This window comes from Phocoena sinus, chromosome 6, assembly GCF_008692025.1.
Source record: "Phocoena sinus isolate mPhoSin1 chromosome 6, mPhoSin1.pri, whole genome shotgun sequence".
In the NCBI taxonomy this organism is placed as follows: Eukaryota; Metazoa; Chordata; class Mammalia; order Artiodactyla; family Phocoenidae; genus Phocoena; species Phocoena sinus.
Genome location: NC_045768.1, coordinates 86,588,119 through 86,614,091, shown reverse-complemented (window position 1 = coordinate 86,614,091; position 25,973 = coordinate 86,588,119). Strand labels below are relative to the sequence as shown.

Below are 25,973 nucleotides of genomic sequence, written 5' to 3'. Positions count from 1 at the left end.
TAACGTAAGTCTTATGTGACACGGGAGCCTCCACAGGAAATGAAGGCCCGAAGAAACAGACCTGCATACTTTTCTGCTGGGTTTGATGACGAGTGGACACTCAACTCAGGAACAGCCAGATGGAAGAGATGCACAGTGCAAGGTACGTGAGAAAGAGCACGGAACTTCCATGCCCTCTCCAGGTACACAATTCTCCCCACATCTCCACGTGTTCACTAACCTGGAAGTTCCAGTATCTTTATTTTTTAAAGATCCAATCAAATTAGAAGACAAAACAAACTTTTTGAAACCTCACTAACACCTCGATATAAAAATGAACAAAGGAAATTAACAAACAGGAAATGAAAACGGTTAAGAAACATTTAAGGATGTATGAAACCTCATTGATAATTGAAGTAATCCAAATTAAAGAGAGGCCTTCTCTTGCCTATCAGATGGGCGAAACTCCAAGGGAAAGGAGACCTTCATAAACTACTGATGGATATGTAAATTGGTACAACCTTTCTGAGAAACAACTTGAGATATGTACCAACAGCCTTAAACAGGTTCAAAACTTTTTTTTTTTTTTTTTTTTTTCAGTATGCGGGCCTCTCATTGTTGTGGCCTCTCCCGTTGCGGAGCACAGGCTCTGGACGCGCAGGCTCAGCGGCCATGGCTCACAGGCCCAGCCGCTCTGCAGCATGTGGGATTTTCCCAGACCGGGGCACGAACCCGTGTCCCCTGCATCAGCAGGCAGACTCTCAACCACTGCGCCACCAGGGAAGCCCCGGTTCAAAACTTTTGACTCAATAATTCTAATTTTATACAAACTGTCTCCCCAGGAATTTAGTGCAACTTTATTTATAATAAGAAAAAACTTTGGAAACAATAAAAATGTCTAATAATATGGAAATGTTAAGTAAATTCTGATACATTCATACAATAAAATATTATGCAGACATTAAAATTATCAACTTGGGGCTCTGCCGGTGGCACAGTGGTTGAGAGTCCAAGGAGAAACCATATTTTAAATAAAGAAATATTACAATTACAGAAATTTTACCTGGCATCAACATGCCCAGGATCTCAACTGAAAGTGTTAATTATTGCAATAAGCAAGAAATTCGCAGACAAAACCTTGATGATGCATTAGCACTTGCCTTCCATCTTTCTTATACACCTTTGGTTCAAAACTTCATGGCCAGGGCTTCCCTGGTGGCGCAGTGGTTAGGAATCCGCCTGTCAGTGCAGGGGACACGGGTTTGATCCCTGGTCCGGGAAGATCCCACATGCCGCGGAGCAACTAAGCCAGGGGGCCACAACTACTGAAGCATGCACTCTAGAGCCTGTTGCCACAACTACTGAGCCCGTGCTCGACAGCTACTGAAGCCGTTGTGCCTAGAGCCCATGCTCTGCAACAAGAGAAGCCACCGCAATGAGAAGCCTGCATGCTGCAACGAAGAGTGGTCCCTGCTCACTGCAACTAAAAGAAAGCCCGCGCACAGCAACGAGGACCCAACACAGCCAAAAATAAAATTAATTAAAAAAACAAAACAAAACTTCATGGCCAAATAGTGTACAGAACAGATGCAATACTAGGATGACTCCAGTGGGCCAGCCCACAGGAGCACTATTGCTCAGAATAATGAATAACCCTGTACAGGCTCCATGACCAAACCACAGATAACTCTACTATAATGGTGTTTCCATGGCACACTTGCCTGCCCAGAAAGTCTTCAACCAAGAGCACCCACTTATGGCCCACAAACCATCAGCTGAAAGCAACTGCCTTAATAATCTAGGAATTGATAACTCTGGCATGAAGAGCCCCACATGCCATGCCTAGGCTCCCAAGTGCCTCTCCCCAACCCGGGCTGTTTTCTCTGACAGGATGTTTTATAGTATGTTCAGTCCAACCCAGCTAATAAAGGAGCTCTTTTAAAGTGGAGAAAAACACTGTGTGTTGGGTTGCTGGGTCCAGCATGTGTGCAATACATAAAGAAGCACAGAACACATGTACAGTACCTTCCCGAAGCTGTGTTGGCTTGGCAGAATTTTCCCCACTCATTAAAACAACAAAAGATGCAGCTGCTCGAACTGTAGCCTGCCATGTTGACATGGCAACGGGTGGCTCCTGGCATGGAAAAAGGGCCCTGTTGTTTATGGGCGATCCCATAGTATAAACACATGGCCTGCAGAAGAAAGACAAAGAAACAAAGGGGGAGAATCTTTAAAATGAGTTGTCACTTTTCTCACCACCATGGTAGCGAAGGTTAAGTTGAGCTTTCAAAGAGAAAATATCTCAGACTTTGTAGCTGGCTGGTTTCAGAGCATCTTGAACTGAAACGGCCAAGGGCTGTGTGACTAGCTGAGTGGTAATTTCTCCCAAATGAATTACTTAAACATGTAAAGAGAGTTTTTTGTTTGTTTGTGTGTTTGTTTTTTAAGGGGAAAAATATTTTTTTGATTAAAGTTTTAAATACTAGTCTGCCAAGTTAAAGTTTACATTAACCTTGCCCCTCCCTTTAGGCCCTTAGGCCTTCGAAAGAAAAAGGTTTTAGAGACATTCTTAAAAAATTGTGGAAAATATTCTGGAAAAGAAAATATGTTTAGCGATCACTGAGATATTAATACTTAGAACAAACAAGCCGGTGGTCTCAAATCCAGTGCTGGCGGACAGATACCCCCAATCTTGGAAACCACCACCTCAAAATGGAACCCTTGTGGGAATCCTTGTGTGGAGGCCAAGAACAGGGGTTGGCATATCAACAGGACTGTAGGTCACAACAACCAGGCTTGTGACGGGAAGGCCAAGTGCAGAGCTGTTACCAAAGCAAGTGTAGGAAACCAACGGCATGACATTAGGGCTCATTCTGCTACAGTTAAAAAACACAAACCCACACATACCAAGAACAGTCCCTTCCATGATTAAGTCACAGACAGAAATGGAAAAAAAAATCTATGAGATCAAAGAAATCTACTCTTTTAACACCACAGAGGAGAAGGTACAGACTGACCCTCAGGAAGATGTCTTAGGAAAATGTTTCTACTTTTTGCTTTTCAGGAGTTATGGCAAATATGATATAGTTTTAATCAGCTTGATTTATAGAGTAAATAATAGAGCAGAGCACTACCTCTCTCGCATAACCTGGTTTTCCTTTTTAGTTAACATTGTTATGACTGAACATTTATTGTGTTCTTACAATAAGCAAGAACACACAGAATGATGGCCCCACTCCATCAGTCAGGGTCCAGGAAGGAAAAAAGAAACCGGTCTAGGACTTAATAAACAGAGGTAATTTAATATAGGGAATTGGTCATACAAGTAATAGAAGTGCTGAGAAGCCAAACAGGGGAGAGTGAGGCAACTCAGAGATTAGCCACAGTGGTAAGGAGCTGTGACTCCACAGGTTGGAGGAGCTACTGTTACTGGGTGTTACAGGGTCATTTGACACAAGCCAGAGTCACAGTGGGGAATGTCCAATGGGTGCTGGGACCAGGGAGACTCAGTCATTGATGGAGATGCCAAAAGAAGCAGAAAGAGGGGAGGAAATACCTTGTTTCTCGCCAACTCTCAAATGTTCCATCAATACCCCGCATTGGCCAAACCTGACAGGAAGCCAGAAGACGAGGCAGCCTGAGAAATGAGGTTCCTTGCCATTCAGAGATCATAATAAGAGGAGAAAATGGACCTTAGAGCAAACAGGCAGTCTACCTCCTAGAAGTGTATATGCTGTGATAACTCATAGAATTGACATGAGGCAGGGAAAGAAGATTAGAAATTCAGAAGACTTTAGTCCTGGCTGGGTTACCAACTCATTAAATGGCTATGGAAAAGTCCCTTGACCTCTCTGAGTCATATGCAAAATGGGGATGGGGGGCAGGTATGTGACTTCTATTGTCTGTTCTGGTCCATAAACCTATGATTATGTCCCAGAAACATAGATACAAGAACAAAGGCAAATTTTCATGGAAGGCCCAGAATCCCCCATCGATTTCAGTGAGTGCTGGGCTCCCACCCTGGTTCCCTTGGATCCTTGGTTAATTGACTTAGCCTTAGTTAACTGCCCAACTTCAGGTTGTTTGAGAACCTAATGACGAAGTCGCCTAAAGCCACCTCCTCCTAGGCGGGGCTGCTGGTTGTGGTTGCCTGGGGTGGGGGGCGGGATGCTTTAGCAGCTCAAGTTCTGAAAATTCCACCTGCTTTTTCCCAAAAGGCCCATCATCTTAGGGAAGGATCCCAAGACGAAACGTATGGTCAGTGGAAACGGAGTATATTGCCACTGGCCAAATGGCAGGTATAACTCCTCTTCCTCTGCCAATGGCAGCCATTGAGAATCAAGGCTTTCTTTCTCACTGAAGTAGAATGGACCCCACAATTTTGCTCAGCTCATGAGCTTTAGGAATCCACTTCCAATCTAAGTAGACTTGTGGAGATAAACCTATTTGTGACGCTCACAGGGAAGTGGGAGGCCCTTGCCTAGAGATCGCCTAAGACTTTCTCTGCCTCATGCACAGGGGAAGCTGACCCCATATTATGGTCCTAAGTCTAGGGTACTTAGGCCAAGTCTGAAAGTATCTGTGCTCTCTTGCTTTTGCACACAGCACCTCATTCCCCTTGGGTGACTCTGGTGCTACAGGTCTTCCCTTCCCTGCACAGGGAGCAAATCCTCCCCAAAAGACTGGCTTGCCCAGATGTTTGCTCTCCTTCTCCCGATAAGCTTGGGTTGGAGGTCATGCTGGTATATTATTATGCATTCCACCTGTGCCCTTAGGTATGTGGTCCCCAAGGTTTTCTCCATCAGCCTCCATACCTCTTTCCAGAAGAAACAATCAGATTTGAGATGAGGTCCTATGTGAGAAACACTGCAGAGGAAGAATCAGAAAGACATGGTGATTTGCTGCAGGAGAAGGAACAGAAGGCCTCTCTGAGGTAACCAACTTTCAAGATGGACCCCAATGACCCCTGTCCCTGGTATTCACACCCCTGTGTAGTCCCCTCCCACATTGTATCAGGTTGGCCTGTGTGACCGATGGCTATGGCAGAAGTGATGTCACTTGTGAGATCAGATTATTTAAAAATCTGTGACTTTTTTTTTAGGGGTTTTCCTCTGTGTCTCATCACTTCCTCAGGACAGGGCAGGGGGTGCCATGTCATGAGGACACTCAGGCAGTCTATGGAGGAGCCCATGTGGTAGGAACGAAGGCCTCTGGCCCACAGTCAGTGAGGATCTGAGGCCTGTCAACAACCTTGCACGTGAGTTTGGAAGAGGATCTTCCAGCTCCAGCCAAGCCTTGAGATGTCTGTGGCCCCGGCAGACAGCTGATTGCTACACTGTAAGAGATCCTGGGCCAGAACAACCCAGTTAAGCTGCTCCTGGATTTCTGACTCTCAGAAACTGTGTTTAAGTTTTGTTCTTTTAAGCTGTTTAGTTTTGAGGTAATTTGTTATGCAGCAATAGATAACAGAATTTTCTCAGGTTTCTGCCTCAAGGGAGAAGATGGATCATGAAGCTATTAAACAAGAGAAGAAACTAAGGGTACCAAGCAGGTCACAGGAAGGGACAAGGGAGAAGGAGAGTTCCTACCTGCTTCATTTGCATAGAAAGGGCTTTACACACCATATGGCAAAGGACACTTGTATGGACACAGAGACCTCAATTTCCTAACCCCAAACAGTATAGTGTCCAACAATGGGACTGAGTGTCTGAAATTAGACCTATCTCAAAAATTTAGAAATGATGATGTTATGAAGTAGTAAGTTACTGAGGCTGCAGGCAGATCTGAGTCTGGGTATCATACACAAATAGGGAGGTGGGGAGGGAATCCTTCCATTGACTGGATTTAAAAAAGCATGTTATCACCATCATTTCCTCCCCAGTTCTCTATTTTCCCCCTCTAAACAGCCTAGTTCTAGATATTTTGTTCTAGAGTTTTGTCCTGATCCCCTGTCATCCTCTTGAAGGCTCTTTTTGCATTGGCACCTGAAGTCTCCCACCAAGGGGATTAGATGCCTGGCCAGATCCCAGGAAGCTCTCACCTCCAATCCTCCCTCTGTCCCCTCAAGTCTCTTTCTCTCCCCTCTTTATATGGCTGGGGCATCCTTTCCGTCAAAGTCTATATGTTTTCTTTCTAGCTTTCCACTTGGTCTCTAGAGCTATAACTCTGAAAGTATAGATCAATTCATCTGTCTAAAAGCCACACCCATAAATATACCCTTGTCTGATATGACTGAATCACTTTCTTATTGGAATGTTTTCAGAAATAGGAAAATAATCCTAGGCAAAATTTCTTGAAAATGTAGATTCCCTTCATGTTCCCAGTCTACTCCCTTCTTGGCCTTTTCTTCTTTCTCAGCTGCAGCTTCACTCCTCCCTCCTCAACACACGCAAACCGAGTGCCAGTGACTTCATAACCGATGGCTTTTTCAGCTTTCACAATCTGATATTCTTATGCATGTCACACGTCATGGTGCAAATGTCTAAAACAATCTAAAGTTAAGTAACTACATTTTAACAGGGATGAAAGCTTTAACCCCTGGATAAATGTCTAGTGGTGGAATTTTGGGCATCCGACAGAAAGTGGAGAACTGGTCGACACAAGGTCTTCGCCGAGTTAAACCCTCCTGAAAATCATACTCTCTACGTGGTGACTCCTATCACACACACATTCCCCACCCCTCCCTCCCCCCGCCCCTGTGTCCCAAGAGGGGAGGAAAATCTATGTGCATTTATAAACATGCTCTGCAGTTATCTGGGTATGTAATCACCGAAAGAAATGCAGCTGTGTTTATTCAACACGCACGGCCTTACACCTCGGCCATGTTGCTAAAATGCTTATGGGATAGATGTTTAGGCGCCAGCCTGCAATTCTGATGTTTATAACTTCATTATTTCCCAAATGAACAATTTCTTCCAACATGAAAAGGAAAACTCTCTTTCACCAGGGCTCGTTCTACATGCCCTGGGATACCCACCCGCATGGAAGACCCCCCTGGAGAGCCCAGACTAACTGCACAGGAGTTGTGGGAATGGGAGGAGGCCACTGAAAATCAGAAAGAAAACAGGGTAAGATGGGGGTCACAGGCAGGCCCGTGGCTTGTTGCGTTGAAAGAACTTCTAAATTGAGGAAGAACCTGTCAGAGTTACAATTACTTCAGCTTCTTGTGTGTATGCAGAATAGTCAAATGAGGATAAGATACACTATGCTGCTATGGTATGAATGTGTCCGTCCAAATTCATATGTGAAATCTTAATGCCCGAAGTGATGGCATTAGGAGGTGGGGTCTTTGGGAGGTGCTTAGGTCATAAGGGCACAACCCTCATGAATGAGATTAATGCCTTTATAAAAGAGGCCAGACCGAGCTTCCTAGCCCCTTCCACCATGTGAGGCCGCAGCCAGAAGTCGGCAGTCTGCAACGCAAAAGAGGGCCTTAACCAGGATCTAACCATGTTGGCATCCTGATTTCCAACTTCTAGCCTCCGGAACTGTGAGAAATAATTTTCTCTTGTTTATAAACCATTCGCTCTGCAGTATTTTGTTATAGCAGCCCAAATTGACTAAGACATCAACTAAACTAACATGTTTGCTTGTCTTTTTAGGAGGAGCCATCTTTAAAGCCATCTATAAAACTTGTAGGGAATAGATTCAAACCATATATTTTCTTTATTTTCAGTTTACTATATGCATGTCTTTTTGCAGTCGGAGTGAAAGGGGGTTATTTTTAGTTGAAAAAAATGTTTCAAGTTTCACCACTTTCCATAAAAATCACCCATTTTCAGAGACTTGATTATCACAGATCAACAACTGGGGAGAGGGCTGCTTCAACAGACTCGGGTAGGAGGTGATGAGCCCCCTGTTGCTGTGGGTGTGGCTCGATGGGATGTTTTCCCACACTGATCTAGTCACTGGAAGCCAGGGGACCACAGATGTGACAGCTCAGTAGGTCAGATTCTTTTATAAACTCCCCAGAGTTACAAAGTCTTCAGGCCTCCTCTAATTCCTTTCCATCTGTACTCCTTCCTGCACCCGATCTTTTTTATGGCTCCATGTTCTCATTAAACCTAAGTTACAATTTCCATTGTAGGTAAGCAACCCTCTTGCTTTCTTGTTACACAAAAACCAAGAGCAGACTACTAAAACAGGAAGTGTCAACCACAACTCTCTCTCACCCCTATACACACACACACACACACACACACACACACCGCTTCTTTTTTTTTTTTTTTTTTTTTTTTTTTTTACACACCGCTTCTTTATTATCATTCTTCTTCATGGCACAGTCACCAAAACTGTGACTCGCCAATCATAATAAACATATATGGCAAGTTCAAGGAGAATGCTGCTTTGACTTGGATAGATTTTGTGTATGGTCAAAATGGACTGGACTGAAAGTGGCTTTGAGTCAGAAAGTCACCTCTCCTTTAACAGAGGTGTTTTGGGTGCAAAATACGCAAGCTGTTTGTACAGGCAAAGATAGTACTTTTCATCTGGAAGTCCCTTGTGAGTGTAGGATTTCATGTATGGAAAACATTTGGAGGTCCTCTCACGGAATCTTCTCATTTTACACACGAGGAAATTAAGCTCCAGAGATGTAAAATGACTTATCTGAAGTCACATAGCTAGTTGGCAGCCCAGCTCTGAGTACTCAGTTCTCTTGGCTCTCACTTTTTAGATTCTTTTCAACACTCCATGCTTTTGGTTATAGGTCATTTTGATTTGTTATTTTCTGTTGATGTTTGGTGATTCATGGTTTTTTTTGTTGTTGTTTGGTTGGTCATTTTTGTTACTTGTTTAAATTAAGACAGTCCATCATTGCCTTTTCTCGCAAGACTCAACTGGGATTCTGAGAAATAGAGATCCATCTAGACAGTGCAGCAAGGGGATAAGGAGGCTGAAAAAGAACACTTCCAAACATTTTCATGTTTGGGATTATCAATTCCTCCTTTGCAGTTATACTATGAGATTATAGAATTAATGGGTATTTCCCCTTCAGTTCTCATGAATTTTACATTGGTTTCTTGATGCAAGTAGGGGGGAAAAAAGGTATTAATTACAGAAATGTTCATTTTAGACCTGAAATCTCTTCTAAAATATCTTCTGCTCATTCTTTTAATTTTACAACGTAATAGTAAGATACAGAACAATGAAACTATTCTCGTGTTTGTGTGTGTGTATGTGTGGTGGGGGGACATGTTTTAACATCTGGTTTCGATATCAAACTAAAAATACTCCAAAGGTCTACATCGTCCTTGGTCCAACAGCTGAACAATAAATATAATTTTAAAAAATCGTTCCCTCCTTAGTATTTTGCCAACATCATTCTGGCTTTGTCTAAAACAAAGAAACATCATTCTGATCTAGGAAATTTTAAATTTTAATATCACTTTAAGTTATAATGTATTTTCCTAGTCAGCTACCTTTAACAATGACCCAAATAATTATAGCTTTTAAAATAAATTTCCTATGTTTAACTGAATTTCCCCTCCATTCAACTCATGTTCAGTGATGTCATCAGCTTAAGCAAGATCTCCTAGACTACTTGGCTGGTTCCACAACTATTATAATGATCCAAAGGGAAAAAGGAATGGGTTACCAGAAAAAAATGCTTTGGTTTTAAATAACATTTTATTCACTGGAATGGAAAAAAGGCAGGAAAATGCAGAAAGTACATAAACTTTGAATAAAGATTTCCATTTTTTTAAAGGTTTTTTTTCTTAAGTATGTTGAGGCTCTAGAATCAAAAAGATATTAAGGCCTCTTCCTGTCTAGCTTAGCAAGTACACCGTTACACATTCTTGACTGTCCCAGGTCTCATCAAAATATTTTCAAAGGGCACACATACTCACACACCACAAAAAAGTAAACATTTTTTCCAAGAAGCATGTATCATATTGTTAAGTATGTGGTTATTCCATCAGTCAGTTTTAAAGGTCACCTAAAATCCAGTATCTGAATGATGGAGGCAAGAAAGAGCACTTAGGTTCAAGAGAAGCCAGAACCCCACAATGGCTAAAACAAAGTAAGAAAATGTAGTTTTGTTTGTTTGTTTGTTTGTTTTGCGGTACGCGGGCCTCTCACTGTTGTGGCCTCTCCCGTTGCGGAGCACAGGCTCCGGACGCGCAGGCTCAGCGGCCATGGCTCACGGGCCCAGCCGCTCCGCGGCATGTGAGATCTTCCCGGACCGGGGCACGAACCCGCGTCCCCTGCATCAGCAGGCGGACTCTCAACCACTGCGCCACCAGGGAAGCCCAGAAAATGTAAAAACAAAGTAAGAAAATGTAGTTTTTATATTTCCAGCTATTTCATTTTAGAACTAGAATAACAATGAGGAATAAGAAATGATTAACAATGATTGAAAGAAATACTCTTTTATAGCTGCAAATACATTTTCAGTTCTTGTCCAGAGAACACTGCTACTTGGTAAAAATGGGATGAGAGCTCTTATGAAAGAGGAATTTCAGGATGGAAAGATGATTTTTTTTTCAAATTTGAAGTTTATTCTTTAATGAGTTTTTTATTTTATCAGTTTTAGATTTATTTTTAAAAGTACAAAGATAAAACACAGTCCCCATATATCCCATACCCAGTTTGCCCTACAACTTACATTAGTATATTTGTCACAGTTGACACATTATTATTAACTGAAGTCCAGACATTAACTAAACTACTCAGATTTCATTAGTTTTCCTCTAAAGTCCCTTTTCTATACCAGGTTACTACATTAATTTTAATCATCATCCTTAGGCTTCTCTTGACTGTGACAGTTTCTGAAGACTTTATTTATGTTGGCCTTGAGAGTTTTGAGGAGTACTGGTCAGGTATTTTGTTGAAAGTCTGATTTATCTCATGTTTTTCTCTTGGTTAGACTGGGGTTATGGGTTTTGGGGAAGAAGGTCACAAAGATGCCATTTGCATCACACCATACCAAGGGTGCATACCATCAACGTGACTCATCACTGTTGATGTTAACTTTGATCCCCTTGCCGAGGTCACATTTGTCAGATTTCTCCAATGGAAATTTACTTTTTCCCCCTTTCCATAGTGTCATCTTTGGAAGGAAGTCACTATGAACAACTCACACTTAAGGAGTGAGGAGTTATGCTCTACCATGATAAGGGCAGAGTATCTATATAACTTGGACTTCTTTTGCACCATAGATTTGGCTATTCTCCTCCATTTGTTTATTTAAGTCAATCACTGTTTTATATTAGTATGGACTCATGGATATTTATTTTATACTTTGGGTTATCATCCAAAACTATTTTTTGTTTTGTTTTGTTACTTTTTTTTAACATCTTTATTGGAGTATAATTGCTTTACAATGGTGTGTTACTTTCTGCTTTATTAAAACTATTTTATTTTGTTGCTCAGTTTGAGTCATTAGGAGTTCTTTCAGATGGCTCCTTGGACTTTGACAGACACACGTAATTCCAGGTTCTTGTTGCTGCTATTTGAGCATTTCCTTATTTTCTGGCACTATAGATGCTCCAGCTTCATCTTGCATGTTGCCTGCCCCAGTCCCAGCCGTTTCTCCAAGAAGCCCTGGTTCCTTTACTGGAGAATATATTAGAAGCCAAGATCCAGGCACTAGGGTACACTCACTGCTTCTAAACCCACTCAGCTGACCAACAAGGAAATATATGTGTGTATGCTATCACTTGCAAACAACCATATCTATAATTACTTCTATATGCAACCATCTGTATCTATAGTATGCTAAACATGAGTTCATAGTGATGTCTCCAATTCTAATCCATTTCCACATGGATCATTCTAGCCCTTGCTCATCTGTAATCTCCGACTTCAGCAGTGAGAAACCTGGCTCCCATCACTTGCACCCATTTACTAAATTGCTCAATTCCAGGATACATGTACAGTGGTACCAGTACTGTTAACCTGTACCCCCATGGGAAACAACTCTATCAACTACAATACAGTATTTATGTACAGTTCCTTTTGCCTTTAGCCTTACAGATTCAACTCATTTCCAAAGTTACTTAGGTCAGTATCTTTTTCCTCTACTCCCTTCAGTGAGGTTGTTTCATACATTTTTAATATAGCTAGATTGTTCTGTCACATTTTACATTTCATCCTAGGATCCTCTGACCTCTTGATTATTTATTTACATATTATCAAACAAAATAACAAGTTTTATTCTCAACAAAGGGTAGGATAAGAGTGGGAAGGGAGAAGCCACTGATGGAACTTGAAAGGAAAAGTACCAGTTTAGAGCTTTTCTTAAGTTTCTGTCTAGTATCTGCTTAAAAATAGAAGTTTATTGAAAGCTAATATAATTTGTTTTTTTAAATGTATTGAAATCTTTGCATACAATAAAGGACATGATAAAAATCAAAAGTAAGAAACATAGCTCCCTTTCACAATTAACACATGGATTTTTGTAGGAGCTTTCAGTAACTTTATTCAATTTTCCTACTTGTAAAATGGGAATAAAAAGTTTCTCATTCAGACTAAGAATTTATAGTAGGCATATGGATAGTATTCTGCCATTCAAGGATAAAAATGTAACCACTACTTTAGTTTAATAAATGTAGACTCTATGCCTTGAAGGAAGTAAGCTCTACCCAGTTATATTTTTCACATAATTGTGAAATTTTACGTTTTCACACAATTATATTCATAAAGCATTGTAACCCTGATGATTACTATTTGCTCATATCACTAAGCAATTATTTCTGTCTAGTAACCTGGGATCCTTGGGCATTTTAAGTCCTTACAGTATCCAAATAGTTACCAGTATATATCTAGATTTATTCTTAAGCATGTGGGAAAATTTATATATAGAGATTTGGTGGCCATTCGTGGAAGATTATCTTGACTATAATAAAATTCCCCCCCCCAAAAAAAAGAAAAAGGAGAAAAATAATCTTTGAGGATTAAAAAAATTTTTTTATCCCTGTAAGACTGCATAAATGCCATTTATTTACTAACATATAATCACAAACTTCCAAAAATATACCTTAAACTCCTGCTGTGATCATGTGTTTTACTGAATTTTCAGAAAAGGAGACATCAAGAGTAAATTCAAGTCAACCTTTCAGGAGCGAAATGTGCCCACAGACCTTCTGAGTTTCTTTAAGGAAACCAGCATTTATCAATAACTCATTCCTACTCAACACTTTACATGCAGTGTAATTCACAAGTCTAATCTCTTTCTTTGTAGTAAGCACTGAGAAGAAAGCCATGTTTGAGGCCATTACTGAGAATTTCTTCTAAATACTGTCGACAGTTTCTTCTTCCCCGTTATTCTAATTCAAAAATGCAATATCTGAGAGTATAAAATCTAGAATTTCCTAGTTAAATATTCAGAGACAGTATATTGTCAAATCTTACTGAAAAGCCCATCTTCAATAATTTCAAAAAAATCTGAAGATACAGTAGGAACACCTATTTCTTTCCCTCACAGACTCCCAAGAATATCAAACAAGTTATTCTATAGATAAGTCACTATGCTTTTGTACTGATGTAAATTTGCACCACCCCTGCACTATCCCAAAGGCCACCTCAGACTCCAGCAGAAATGACAGGAAGCAAACTCATTCTGAGCAGGGAGGGAGACCAGAGCAGGAGGTAAGATTAGAGGCAAAGAACGGGATAATGAGAGCTCAAAGTCAAAGTGATGCTTTAAAAAATATAATCTAGAAGGTTTTTTGGGGGGTGAGTTGGGGGAGAGACGTAAGCAATTTACCGAGACCACTGCCTCCATTAAGGGAGTCCAATGCTATAAAAGAAGGCGCTGAAAACAAGCTCACAGAGATGAACGCTCCTCCAACCAAGATCTGCTATAATTATTGTATTGCTTTGCAGTACATTAGCACAAAGAAATAGGTAGAATAATGAGGAATCAATAAAGTTTGATTTGAAAATTCTCAAATTCTAAAAACCCTGAACAACTGTTAGAGGACAGGCAAGAAGAAAAGAACAAATGACTGCCTAAATACCCACCCTCTGAACATCGATGCCTCATCAATTCCTTCTCCCCACACAAAAAATCAGCAGTCTCCTTGGTGTCAGATACCCAGAATCATGGTCAAAGAGGCAAGTGTGGACTCAGCAGGACTGACTGTCACCCTCAGAACCAAACCTTTCCAGTGTTTGAGGGTTCATATTACACAATAACTGACAAAGTCCAGGGAGGCATTGCTGCCAAGAGACAGGTACAGTAAGAAAGCCACAAAGCAGAGCTGGCTTTATTTGGAAGCACTTTGCCAGGCTTCACACCAACCCAACTTGGCAGCTATGTAATCCCTCAGGGGGAATATGAAGGAACTTTGAGAAAGTATCTGCTCAAAGATACGTATCGTTTCCATCTACAGTACTGGAAGCTGCCAGCAGAGATCTCAACAGAGAGCTAGGCTCGGCATTTAACCATTAAACCTGACTTTCAGTCTCCTAACTCAGAAATACAGGGGCTTAATAAAGTAATCTTTTCATCCTGACTTAAGGGAAGTAATCCTATTAAGAGTTCAGCATGCCTGGGAATTTACCTGCTTCACTGTGGGTCGAAGGATTTAAGGTTAGATGGGTAATGCCACAATAAAGAGGAGTGTCTTTACATAGACTCACCTCCCGGTGTGTAAGATTAATGGGCAGGGGACTGCAGAGTGCCCAGATAACCTACCTGCCACTCTGGTCTGAGGTCCACGTAACTGATCGCCCCTGGGGTTTGGTTGTGTACTGTATCCTTATGGCATGAGGAAAGTCAGTAGCTGTCTGAACCCCTGTCTTCCTGATCTGTAAGCTCCAAGTGTCAATGTCAAACAGGAGTTCCCCACAACCAGGAGCCTGGCTGCAGCGAGCATAATAGTCTAACTGCTCCCTCCAACGATCTGCAGGCAGAGCCACGAGTTCACGTACAATCTGATTCCTGAGCTTGGGAGACCTTGTAAATTTTTCAATACCTGGCACAGCAGCAACATCCACCTCCTCAACCTTTAACACAGATAAATCACAGCAGTCCAACACTAGCAAAAAATCCTCACTCCCATGATTCCCTGTGTCACAGCAGTACTTTGAGCTAGAAATCCCAGAAGCCTGTTCCTGGTTGTCATGGTTACCATCTTTACCAGACGTATCTTTTTCACCTTTACCACAGATTACAAAATCATTATATCCCACTTTAGATGAGACGGTCCTTGTATTTGTTACAGGAATATGGCAGGGTTCAGGCATCCTAAATTTGCAGGCTTCGTTTGACTCTGATGGGTAGGTTTCCTCGGTGGAACTACTCTGTTTCTTGAATTTATTTCCAGACTCGAAGAAAAGCACTATGGTGCCCTCAATTATTTGACTTTCGAAATCCACATCTAAATCCAGTACATAGTGCTTCACAAGTATGTGGCTGGTGTTGGCCATGAGAGGCAGGTCATCTCGGGAAGGATCCAGCTTTATGTCCATGGTATAGGTGTTGTTCGAGAACTTTGTTAAAATCTCAGAAGGGGCTTCCTGTCAGTCCCAATCTTCCAGAGTCATAAATGGCTGCTTACCAAAAAACACCCGATGTCACAAATTAGGGTTCCACAACTTTCAGTCCCCTGGTAAAGAAGAAAAACACAATCACACAAAATTCCAAACAAGACCCTTTGCTCCTGCAACTGCTGCTTCTGCAAGTTGACTACCTCCTTAAATAATTCCCCAATGTACTAGAAGCTCATGGCTAGAAGGCAGACTAATCTTTTTGACTGACATCAAAGAAAATTACATTATGGGTTTCTAAAAATATTTCAATTATCAATGGAATGAAAGGGGCCTCCACAAAACCAGAAGAATCATGTTCCTAACTAGAACAGTCCTTGTTTCGGAAAACAGCAATTGTTAGGCAAAAGTGTAACATCACTGTACATCTCGTTTTAAAAGATATTAAATGTATCGTTTCTAATTTTGTGTACCAAAAGAAAAGGGATTGTTTCTCTACTATGATTCTAAGTAACAAATGTGAATGAAGGCTAAATGGTCTCATATGTTTTATTCTTTGAGAGTAATCATTTAATACATACAATGTAACTCCAGGGATTATTGTACTTTTCACATTAGGACTGCTCTCATATCAACACTTCCAGTAAATTACAGGAAAATGAGCCAATTTACCAAGAGTGCATTCTAAGTATTCCTTTGAGATTGTTCATGGAGATTTTTCAAATTTATAGTTAAATACTCAAGGTATATCATTACATCTTAATAGCTGAAAGCCCATTAACATTCTGGATAATAGCCTTCTTGTGGCAAACGAAAAGGTCTTCTCATCTGAAAAAAAAAAAAGGTATGCAAATGCCTATAAAAGGAAGGAGAGAAATTAAAACGTGGAAACAGATGTTGTAATAAAATGCCCAAGTTCTTCATAAAAGTTCTGATCAAAATGTAGTCCTATTTTATAACAGCAATCCAGCTAAAAGAAAAATTATTTGAAATTATTTCAGTCCCTGTTGTGTACCTAATTTCTTTCAGCATATATTTTTTTAACCAAAAGTGGAAAAAAAAAATGGCAGGGAAAAAGAAACAAAAACTCTGACAGAGTAGATTTATTTAAAATCACTTTTGTATTTCTAAATATCAAGAGGTATTCTTTTATCAACAGCAAAACAACATTACTTGCTTGACTTTTCAAGTAAAATTGAGCCCTCCATTTTTATTGTTTAACTCCTCCTCACTTCCCTTCTAACTTTTTCGGCCAATCTCCTAGACTCTTATTTCCTTTCCTTCTAGAATCTCATTCCAACAATCAAAACTATTGAACTTTCATTTTCTACCTCTCCACAGGCTATTTCCTCATCAAAATCTCACCTATCCTTAAAAGAAGCTGGCTTCCTGCAGCCTTGTACAATCTGGTTTCAGGCTATTTTTTCCAGTCATGGAGACCACACTCCCTTTGAATCCTTGTCCTCTATTCAAAGGGCCTACTCAGCACACTGCTCCCTAAAGATGACCTGACATCTTGCCTCCATGCTTTTTGGAGGCAAGTAGTGTGCCACACCTGGAGTGCTCCTGGCTCCCACCTCCCATATCCACCTGCCAAATTCTGTTCTCCCTCCACACAGTTCAAGTCCAATTGCCTCCTGAAATCCTTCCCTGCTCCCTACTCTCCCTCCCCCATCCCCACCAAACTGTATGTGGTAATACACACTTTGACTTTAAGAATGATAGAATTGAGAGAAATCAGGGATGTAAAAGAATAGTCTGAGATTACCTTAAGGAGAAGCTGGCACTCACTTTAATCCTAGAAAAGTCAATGCGCAAAGGGAATAAGCCAGGGTATTTTCTTTTCTGCATGAGAACAATTGAACTTGTCACATAATGAATAATAAACTACAATAAAGCTACTGGCTATATCTATGTAATTAGAAACAACGGATGCTAAAACTTCATCCTGCTGGTGTTTGGAGCTGCTGTAATGCAGTATTTTGTTGACTGGGCTATTTTTTTAATAAAAAACAAAAACTGAATACACACACGAGGAAAAGCCTGAATCAATTAAGACAAGGCTTAACTTTGCGGCTGTCTAAACTATCAAATTTGAAAAAGAATACTTTAGTATTTCTAATAATATAGATAAAACCATTTATTGTCTAACCCTAATAGATTCCTTCATTTACTTGTGAAAGTTAATATAATTTAATAAAATATATTCTATAGAGTAGTTTTCATCACTTCTGTCCCTGGTGGCTGTCCCTAGGCTGCCTTAGAGCCCTGCCCATCCAAGACTGTTAATGTCACTTTGTTTGTCAACCTAACTGGAAATCCTTTTGTCCTCTTCAGTCCATTCTTTTTATTTTTAAATTGAAGTCTAGTTGATGAACAATATTATATTGTTCTACAGGTATACAATTAAGTGATTCACAACTTTTAAAGGTTACACTCCATTTATAGTTATTATAAAATATTGGCTATATTCCCTGTGTTGTACAATACATCATTGTAGCTTATTTTATACATAATTGTTCATACCTCTTAATCCCCTACCCTTATGTTGTCCCTCCTCCTTCCCTCTCCCCACTGATAATCACTAATTTGTTCTCTATATCTGTGAGCCTGCTTCTTTTTTGTTATATTCACTCGTTTGTAGAATTTTTCAGATTCTACATATAAGTGATCTCATACAGTATTTGTCTTTCTCTGTCTGACTTATTTCACTTAGAATAATACCGTCGAAGTCCACCCACATTGTTACAAAAGGCAAGATTTTCATTCCTTTCTATGGCTGCATAGTAGTCCATTGTATATGTATACCACATCTTCTTTATCTGTTCATGGACATTTACATGGCTTCTGTATCTTGGTAAGTGTAAGTAATGCTGCTAAGAACACTGGGGTGCGTGAATCTTTTCCAATTAGCGTTGTTGTTGTTGCTGTTTGAATATATACCCAGGAGTGGAATTGCTGGGTCATATGGTAGTTTTATTTTCAGTTTTTTGAGAAACTTACACACTGTCTTCCACAGTGGCTGCAACAATTTACATTCCCACAACAGTGTACAAGGGTTTCCTTTTCTTCACATCCCCTCCAACATTTGTTATTTGTGTTCTTTTTGATGACAGCCATTCTGACAGGTGTGAGGTGATATCTCATTGTGGTTTTGATTTGCATTTCCCTGACGATGAGTGATGTTGAGCATTTTTTCATGTGCCTGTTGGCCATCTGCATTTCCTCTTTGGATAAATGTCTATTCAGGTCTTCTCTGCCCATTTTCTAATCAGGTTGTTTGTTTGGGTTTTTTTTGTTGTTGTTGTTTTGATTTTGGGGTTTTTTTTTTGATGTTGAACTGTATGAGCTGTTTATATATTTTGGATATTAACCCCTTATCAGTCACATCATTTGCAAATATTTTCTCCCATTTAGTAGGTTTAGTAGGTTGTCTTTTGTTTTTTTTTTTTTTTTCCTTTGCTGTACAGAAGCTTTTAAGTTTAATTAGGTCCCATTTATTATTTGTGCTTTTATTTCCTTTGTTTAGGAGATAGAGCCAAAAGAACATTGCTGTGATTTATGTCAGAGTGTTCTGCCTGTGTTTTCCTCTGGGAGTTTTATGGTTTGGGGTCTTACATTTAGGTCCTTAATCCATTTTGAGTTTATTTTTGTGTACACTGTTAGAGAATGTTATGATTTCATTCTTTCACATGTAGCTGTTCAGTTTTCCCAGAACCACTTATTTAAGAGACTTTCTTTTCTCCCTTGTATATTCTTTCCTCTTTTGTTGTAGACTAGTGACTTTATTCCTGGGCATTCTATCCTGCTCCATTTGTCTATATTCTGTTTTTGTGCCAATACCATTCTGTTTTGATTACTGTAGCTTTGTAGTATAGTCTGATGTCAGAGAGTGTGATTCCTCCAGGTCTACTCTTCTTTCTCAAGATTGTTTTGGCTATTTGGGGTCTTTTGTGTTTCCATACAAATTAGAATTTTTTTTGTTCTAGGTCTGTGAAAAATACCATTGGTATTTTGATAGGGATTGCATTGAATCTGTAGATTGCCTTGGATAGTATGGTCATTTTAACAATACTGATTCTTCCAATCCAAGAACATGGTATAGCTTTCCATCTGTTTGTGTCACCTTCAATTTCTTTCATCAGCGTCTTATAGTTTTCAGAGTACAGGTCTTCTGCCTCCTGTGGTAAGTTTATTCCTAGGTATTTTATTATTTTTGATGTTATGGTAAAGGGGATTGTTTCTTTAATTTCTCTTTCTGATAGCTGTTAGTGTACAGAAATGCAACAGATTTCTGTATATTAATTTTATATCCTGCAACTTTACTGAATTCATTGATGAGTTGTAGTAGTTTTCTGGCATCTTTAGGATTTTCTACAAATAGTATCATGTCATCGGCAAATAGTGACAGTTTTACTTCTTTTCCAATTTGGATTCTGTTTATATCTTTTTCTTCTCTGATTGCTGGGGCTAGGGCTTCCAATAATATGATGAATAAAACAAGACAAGGGCATCCTTGTCTTGTTCCTGATCTCAAAGGAAATGCTTTCAGCTTTTCACTGTTGAGTATGATGTTAGCTGTGGGTAGGTCCTATATGGTCTTTATTATGTTGAGATATGTTCCCTCTATGCCCACTTTCTGGAAAGTTTTTATCATAAATGGATGTTGAATTTTGTCAAAAGCTTTTCTGCATCTATCAAGATGATCATCTGGTTTTTATTCTTCAATTTGTTAATGTGATGTATCACATTGATTAATTTGCAGATATAGAAAAATCCTTGCATCTCTGGGATAGATCCCACTTCATCACTGTGTATGATCCTTTTAATGTATTGTTGGATTCAGTTTGCAAATATTTTGTTGAGGATTTCTGCATCTATGTTTATCAGTGATATTGGCCTGTAATTTTCTTTTTTTGTGATATCTTTATCTGGTATTAGGGTAATGCTGGTCCCATAGAATGCGTTTGGAAGTGTTCCTTCCTCCACAATATTTTGGAATATTTGGAGAAGGATAGGTGTTAACTCTTCTCTAAATGTTTGGTAGAATTCACCTGTGAAGTCATCTGGTCCTGGACTTTAGCTTGTTGGAATTTTTTAAATTACTGACTCGATTTAATTACTGGTAATTGGTCTGTTCATATTTTCTGTTTCTTCCAGTTCAATCTTGGGAGATTGTACATTTCTAAGAATTTGTCCATTTCTTCTAGGTAGTCCAGTTTTCACAGTAGAGTTGATCACAGTAGTCTCTCATGATCCTTCATATTTCTGTGGTGTTGGTTGTAACTTCTTTTGCATTTCTGTTTTTATTGATCTGGGCCCTCTCCCTTCTTTCTTGATGAGTCTAGCTAAAGGTTTATCAATTTTGTTTATCTTTCAAAGAACCAGCTTTTACTTTTATTGATCTTTTCTATTGTTTTAGTTTCTATTTCCTTTATTTCTGCTCTCATCTTCATGATTTCTTTCCTTCTACTATCTTTGGGTTTTGTCTATTCTTCTTTCTCTAGTTCCTTTAGGTATAGGGTTAGGGGCTTTTTGGCTTTTTTTTTTTCCTATAAGTTATGATAATGTTTTATTTTATTTCTTTTTTCCAAGCTTCATTGTGATATAATTCACCTATATTTTATTTTTTTCCATTTTTTTTTATTGAAGTATAATTGATTTACAATGTTGTGTTAATTTCTGCCATATAGCAAAGTGATTCAGTTATACATACATACACATTTTTATATTCTTTTCTATTATGGTGTATCATAGGATATTGAATATAGTTCTCTTGAACTATATTGAATATAGTGTTACACAGTAAGACCTTGTTGTTTATCCGTTCTATATATAAGAGCTTTCATCTGCTATAGGGTTAGGTTGTTTATTTGAGATTTTTCTTGTTTCCTGAGGTAAGCCTGTATCGCTATAAACTTCCCTTTTAGAACTGCTTTTGCTGCATCCCATAGGTTTTGGATAGTCATGTATTCATTCTCATTTGTCTCCAGGTACTTTCTGATTTCCTCTTTGATTTCTTCAGTGAGCCACTGGTTGTTTAGTAGCATATATATATAATTGCTTTAAGTTGTTGATCTGTTAATTTCAAATGCATTTTAACAACCCAACAGTTGTACTCTCCTCTCCTCATGATTACTATTTTTGATATCATATTTTACATCTAATTGTTTTGTGTCTCCCTTAACTGCTTATTGTGGATATAGATTATTTTACTACTTTTGTCTTCTAACCTTCCTACTAGCTTTGTGCATGGATGATTTCTTACCTTTATGTTTGCCTTTATTGATGAGCTTTTACATTTTGTAATTTTACTTGTTTCTAGCTGTGGCCTTTTCTTTCTCACCTAGAGAAGTTCCTTTAACATTTGTTGTAAAGCTGGTTTGGTGGTGCTGAATCCTTTTAGATTCTGCTTGTCTGTAAATCTTTTGATCTCTCCATCAAATGTGAATGAGAGCCTTGCTGCATAGAGTATTCTTGGTTGTAGGTTTTTCCCTTTCATCACTTTAAATATATCATGCCACTCTCTTCTGGCCTGCAGAGTTTCTGCTGAAAAGTCAGCTGATATCCTCATGGGAGTCCCCTTGTATGCTATTTGTTGCTTCTCCCTTGCTACTTTTAATAGTCTCTTTATTTTTAATTTTTGTCATTTTAATGACTATGTGTCTTGGTGTGTTCCCCTTTGGTTTAATACTGTAGAGGACTCTCTGCGCTTCCTGGACTTGGATGACTGTTTCCTTTCTCAGGTTAGGGAAGTCTCCAGCTATTATGTCTTCAAATATGTTCTCAGCCTCTTTCTCTCTCTCTTTTCCTTCTGATACCCCTATAATGCAAATATTAGTGCACTTGATGTTGTCCCAGAGGTCTCTTAAACTGTCTTCATTTCTGTTTTTTTCTTTTTTCTTTTGTCTGTTCAATGTCAGTGATTTCCTCTACTCTGCCTTCCATCTTGCTGATCCCTTCCTCTGTATCATTTAGTCTACTGTTGACTCCTTCTGGTATATTTTTCATTTCAGTTATTGTATTCTTCATCTCTGTTTGGTTGTTCTTTATAACTCTTTGTTAAAAACTTCTAACTTCTTGCTCTGTGCATACATTCTTCTCCCAAGTTCTTTGATCATTTTTATGATCATTACCCTGAGCTCTTTCTCAGGTAGATTGTCTATCTCCACTTCACTTAGTTCTTCTTCTGGGGTTTTATCTTGTTCCTTCATCTGGAACATGCTCCTCTGATGCCTCATTTTGCCTGAGTTGCTATCTGTATTTTTATTTATCTGGTAGGTTAATTATGTTTCCTGACCCCAAAGAAGTGGTCCATCTCATCATCCAAGCTATATGTTCTAGGGGTTTCCCCATGAGGGCTGTGTGGGTCCTTCTGTTGCAGGAGGCTGACTATGTGGGTGGTCTGGTAGTCTTGGTTGGCCCCTAATCCACTTGGCTGCCAGGCCCTGCCTTGTGTGGAGCCTTCTGGCTGCTGGTTGGCTGGGCCTGGTCATGAAGCAGCTGACTGCAGAACCCCAGGGGGCCTCTGGACTACTGCTGGCTCACTGGTGGGCAGAGTCAGGGTCCAGTAGACCCCAGGGCTGTTGTCTACCCACTGGTGGGTGAAGCCAGGTTCTGGGGTTAGTGCTAGATTACTGGCTTACAGAGCTGGGTCCTGGAGTCTGGCTACAGGGCCCAGGGATCCCACAGCTTGTGTCAGATCACTAGTGGGGAGGGGCTGGTTCCTGACACAGTTGGGTACAGTATCCGGGATATCCCAGAGCTTGTGTTTGCCTGACAATGAGCAGGAACAGGGCCCAGCTGCCCCAGGGCAGGATCTGGCCTGCTGTAGGCAGGCTGGGTCCATAGGCTGTGGGATCATAGTTTTCTTATACCTGGTGACTGCCCCCTGAAGTGTGGAGCTGGGTCCTGGCCCTCTGGTGGGCAGGATCATGCCTAGAAGCATGTCTAGAGGTGGCTGTGGGCTCAGGAAGTCTTTAGGCAGCCCATCTGCTGAAGGGTGGGGCTTATTCCTACTCAGTTCATTTCTTGGCCTGAGGCATCCCTACACAGGTGCTAACGAACAGTTGGGTGCAGCCAGGTCTTAGAACTGAGCTAGAGGGAGGGTTCCACAAAGGCACCTACCAGCACCAGTGTCCACATAGTAGTAGCTCCCCAGAATGGCTGTCACCAGTGTCTATGTCCCTAGGGTGAGCCACAGCTGACCCCCGCCTCACTGAGAGACTCTCCAAGACCACAGGTAGGTCTAGTCCAGGTTCCTATCAAATTACTGCTTTTGTCCTGGGTCCCAGAGCATATGAGATTTTGTGTGTGTGCTTTAAGAATAAAGTCTCTGTTTCCCACTAGTCCTTTGGGACTCCCGAAATTAAGTCCCACTGGCCTTCAAAGCCAAATGCTCTGGTGGCTTGTCTTCCTGGTGCAGGACCCCCAAGCTGGGGAGCCCAACGTGGGGCTCAGAACACTCACTCCTGTGGAAGCACTATAATTATTCTCCAGTTTGTGGGTATGGGAGTTGATTATATTGTGAATCCGCCCCTACCCATTTCATTGTGGGTCCTTCTTTATGTCTTTAGTTGTGGAAGATCTTTTCTGGTAGGTCCTGGTCTTGTTCACTGATGGTTGTTCTTAAAATAGTTGTGATTTTGGTGTGGTTGTGAGAGGAGGTGAGCTCAGGGTCCTTCTACTCCGCCATCTTGGTCCCCACCTCTAAACCTCTTTCAGTGGATTCTTGAGTATACTCCATATAGAGGCAATTATAAATCTTTTCTCCTTTTAACTTCCCAAGTCCATGCCTGATGACTCATTCTTAGCTGATTATTTGGCCTCCTACCTGACTGAGATGATTTTGAATCCCTGAAACTCCAACATACCTCAAGGATTTCTAGTTCTTCACAATTAGTGCCATCTCCTGATTCAGAGGAAACATATCGCCTTCTCCAGATTCAGAGGAAACAATAATCCCTTCTCACCAAAGCCAATTTTTTCCCCCTGCATCCCAGCTTTTGGAGTCTGAGAGAGCCAAATGAACAGCACTCTTCTTGCACATCCAAATTCTGAACATACTGGGAAATAAGATGAGGATATGGCAAAGGGAGACCAAAATATCACATTATTGATGCAGACTAAACTGGAGAATATGACTTAGTGTGGGAGCCATATATATCTCAAAGCATTATGTTGTACACCTTAAAGTAATACAATATTATGTGTTAATTATATCTCAGTGAAACTGGAAAGAAAACAAATAAGCAAAAACTACGTTTGGTCCTGTTGTCCATTTTAACTAGTCTACTTTACTGAATTCTCAAGCTGAAAAATTCCTTAGGGCTCACTTCTAACACTCTAGTTTTACAAATGAAGACAATGAGGTCCAGAGAGGTAAAGCAATTTATCCAAGGTCAATTTCTGAGGCTCTTCCACTTGCTGATACTTTTCCTTGAAATTCTCATCCTCATGACCATTTCCTTCATATTGTCCAAGTCATAAATCAAATTCTAAGACTCTCTTCCATACCCCACTCTACCTTTTTTATCTTCTTTCAGTTGTGTGGACTAGAATCAATTCAGAGTATAATAGCTTTGGAGAAAAAAGGAGAATTTTTAAGCAAGCCCAGAAGACTCAAAAGATCACCATCACCTTCGCATGGTTTCTAACCTAAGTTATGCATAATGTGTAAGTCTATTAAAACTTGTTTCTTATTACACCTATTTCCTTTCTGCCTTGGATTCATGGATGATCTAAACATTTTTCTCTGCAAGTACATAACTCTCACTGACATCAATCAGGGTCACAGTCCCATGTTTACGGAAGAACTGAACTGACTGTGGTTGCAAACGCATATATCTGGCCACCTTGAAAGGCCTCTCTCAGCAAATAGTAACTGTATTTCTAAGCAGTTCGTTGACTTCAGCACTTTTTGCTATTATTGTGCTCCAATTTTAAATGCCAGCTCATCTCACTAAAGCATTTTTCCATTCTCTGTCATAAGCCATAACATAAAATTCCTCCCTTTATCAAACCCAATGATTAGTTTCCAGTGGCTAACCACTGCTACCTCTAAAATAAGTGTACTATGTGGTGTGTGTTTTAAATGCTTAAATGATTGTTTCAGCAACACCATTAAAGGCTTTGAAAGGTTTAATGTACAGAAATATTTTTCTTAAGAAAGGCTGGGGGGGGTGCGGGGGTTAGTGGAAGAGGATTAAATACTAAACAGAGCTATGGCACAGCAAAGAAACTGCCTTGTCACCTTTAATCATCCAAACAGAAGTGAGCACATTTACAAATGTGTGAAACAGCTTCCATTCTGGAACCCTCCAAAGAAAATAATTTCTCTCCTTTCAAGCTACAAAGCCCTCTGTATCACTCTCATGGCCCTTAACTTATCCTGCCTCGTTTTATAGTTACCTTCATCTTCCAAAGGTCTATAAAGAACTTGGGACTCCTAACTCATCTCTGTGTTCATGACCATGTGAAGTAGAATACCCTGTACACAGTAGGTTCTCAATAAATATCTGTGGAATTTGACATCTGAGGGCATTTGTGATTTCAATGTC

At 40.0% G+C, this 25,973-nt stretch overlaps 1 protein-coding gene across 6 annotated transcripts in view; it reads right to left on the bottom strand.

The window, feature by feature from the left end:
• AOPEP (aminopeptidase O (putative)) overlaps nucleotides 1-25,973 on the bottom strand; it is a 371,738-nt gene that overhangs the window by 300,520 nt on the left and 45,245 nt on the right. For 5 of the 6 annotated variants that reach the window (XM_032636443.1, XM_032636442.1, XM_032636437.1 and 2 more), the window contains exons 2-3: nucleotides 14,621-15,533; nucleotides 2,005-2,171 (exon numbers count right to left, since the gene is read on the bottom strand). In XM_032636443.1, coding sequence (XP_032492334.1) covers nucleotides 2,005-2,171; nucleotides 14,621-15,396 — 943 coding nt within the window. In that variant the 5' untranslated portion in view covers nucleotides 15,397-15,533. Of the gene's footprint in view, nucleotides 1-2,004; nucleotides 2,172-14,620; nucleotides 15,534-17,182; nucleotides 17,246-25,973 lie in introns of those variants that run through there. The other variant, XM_032636439.1, reaches the window with a different exon arrangement.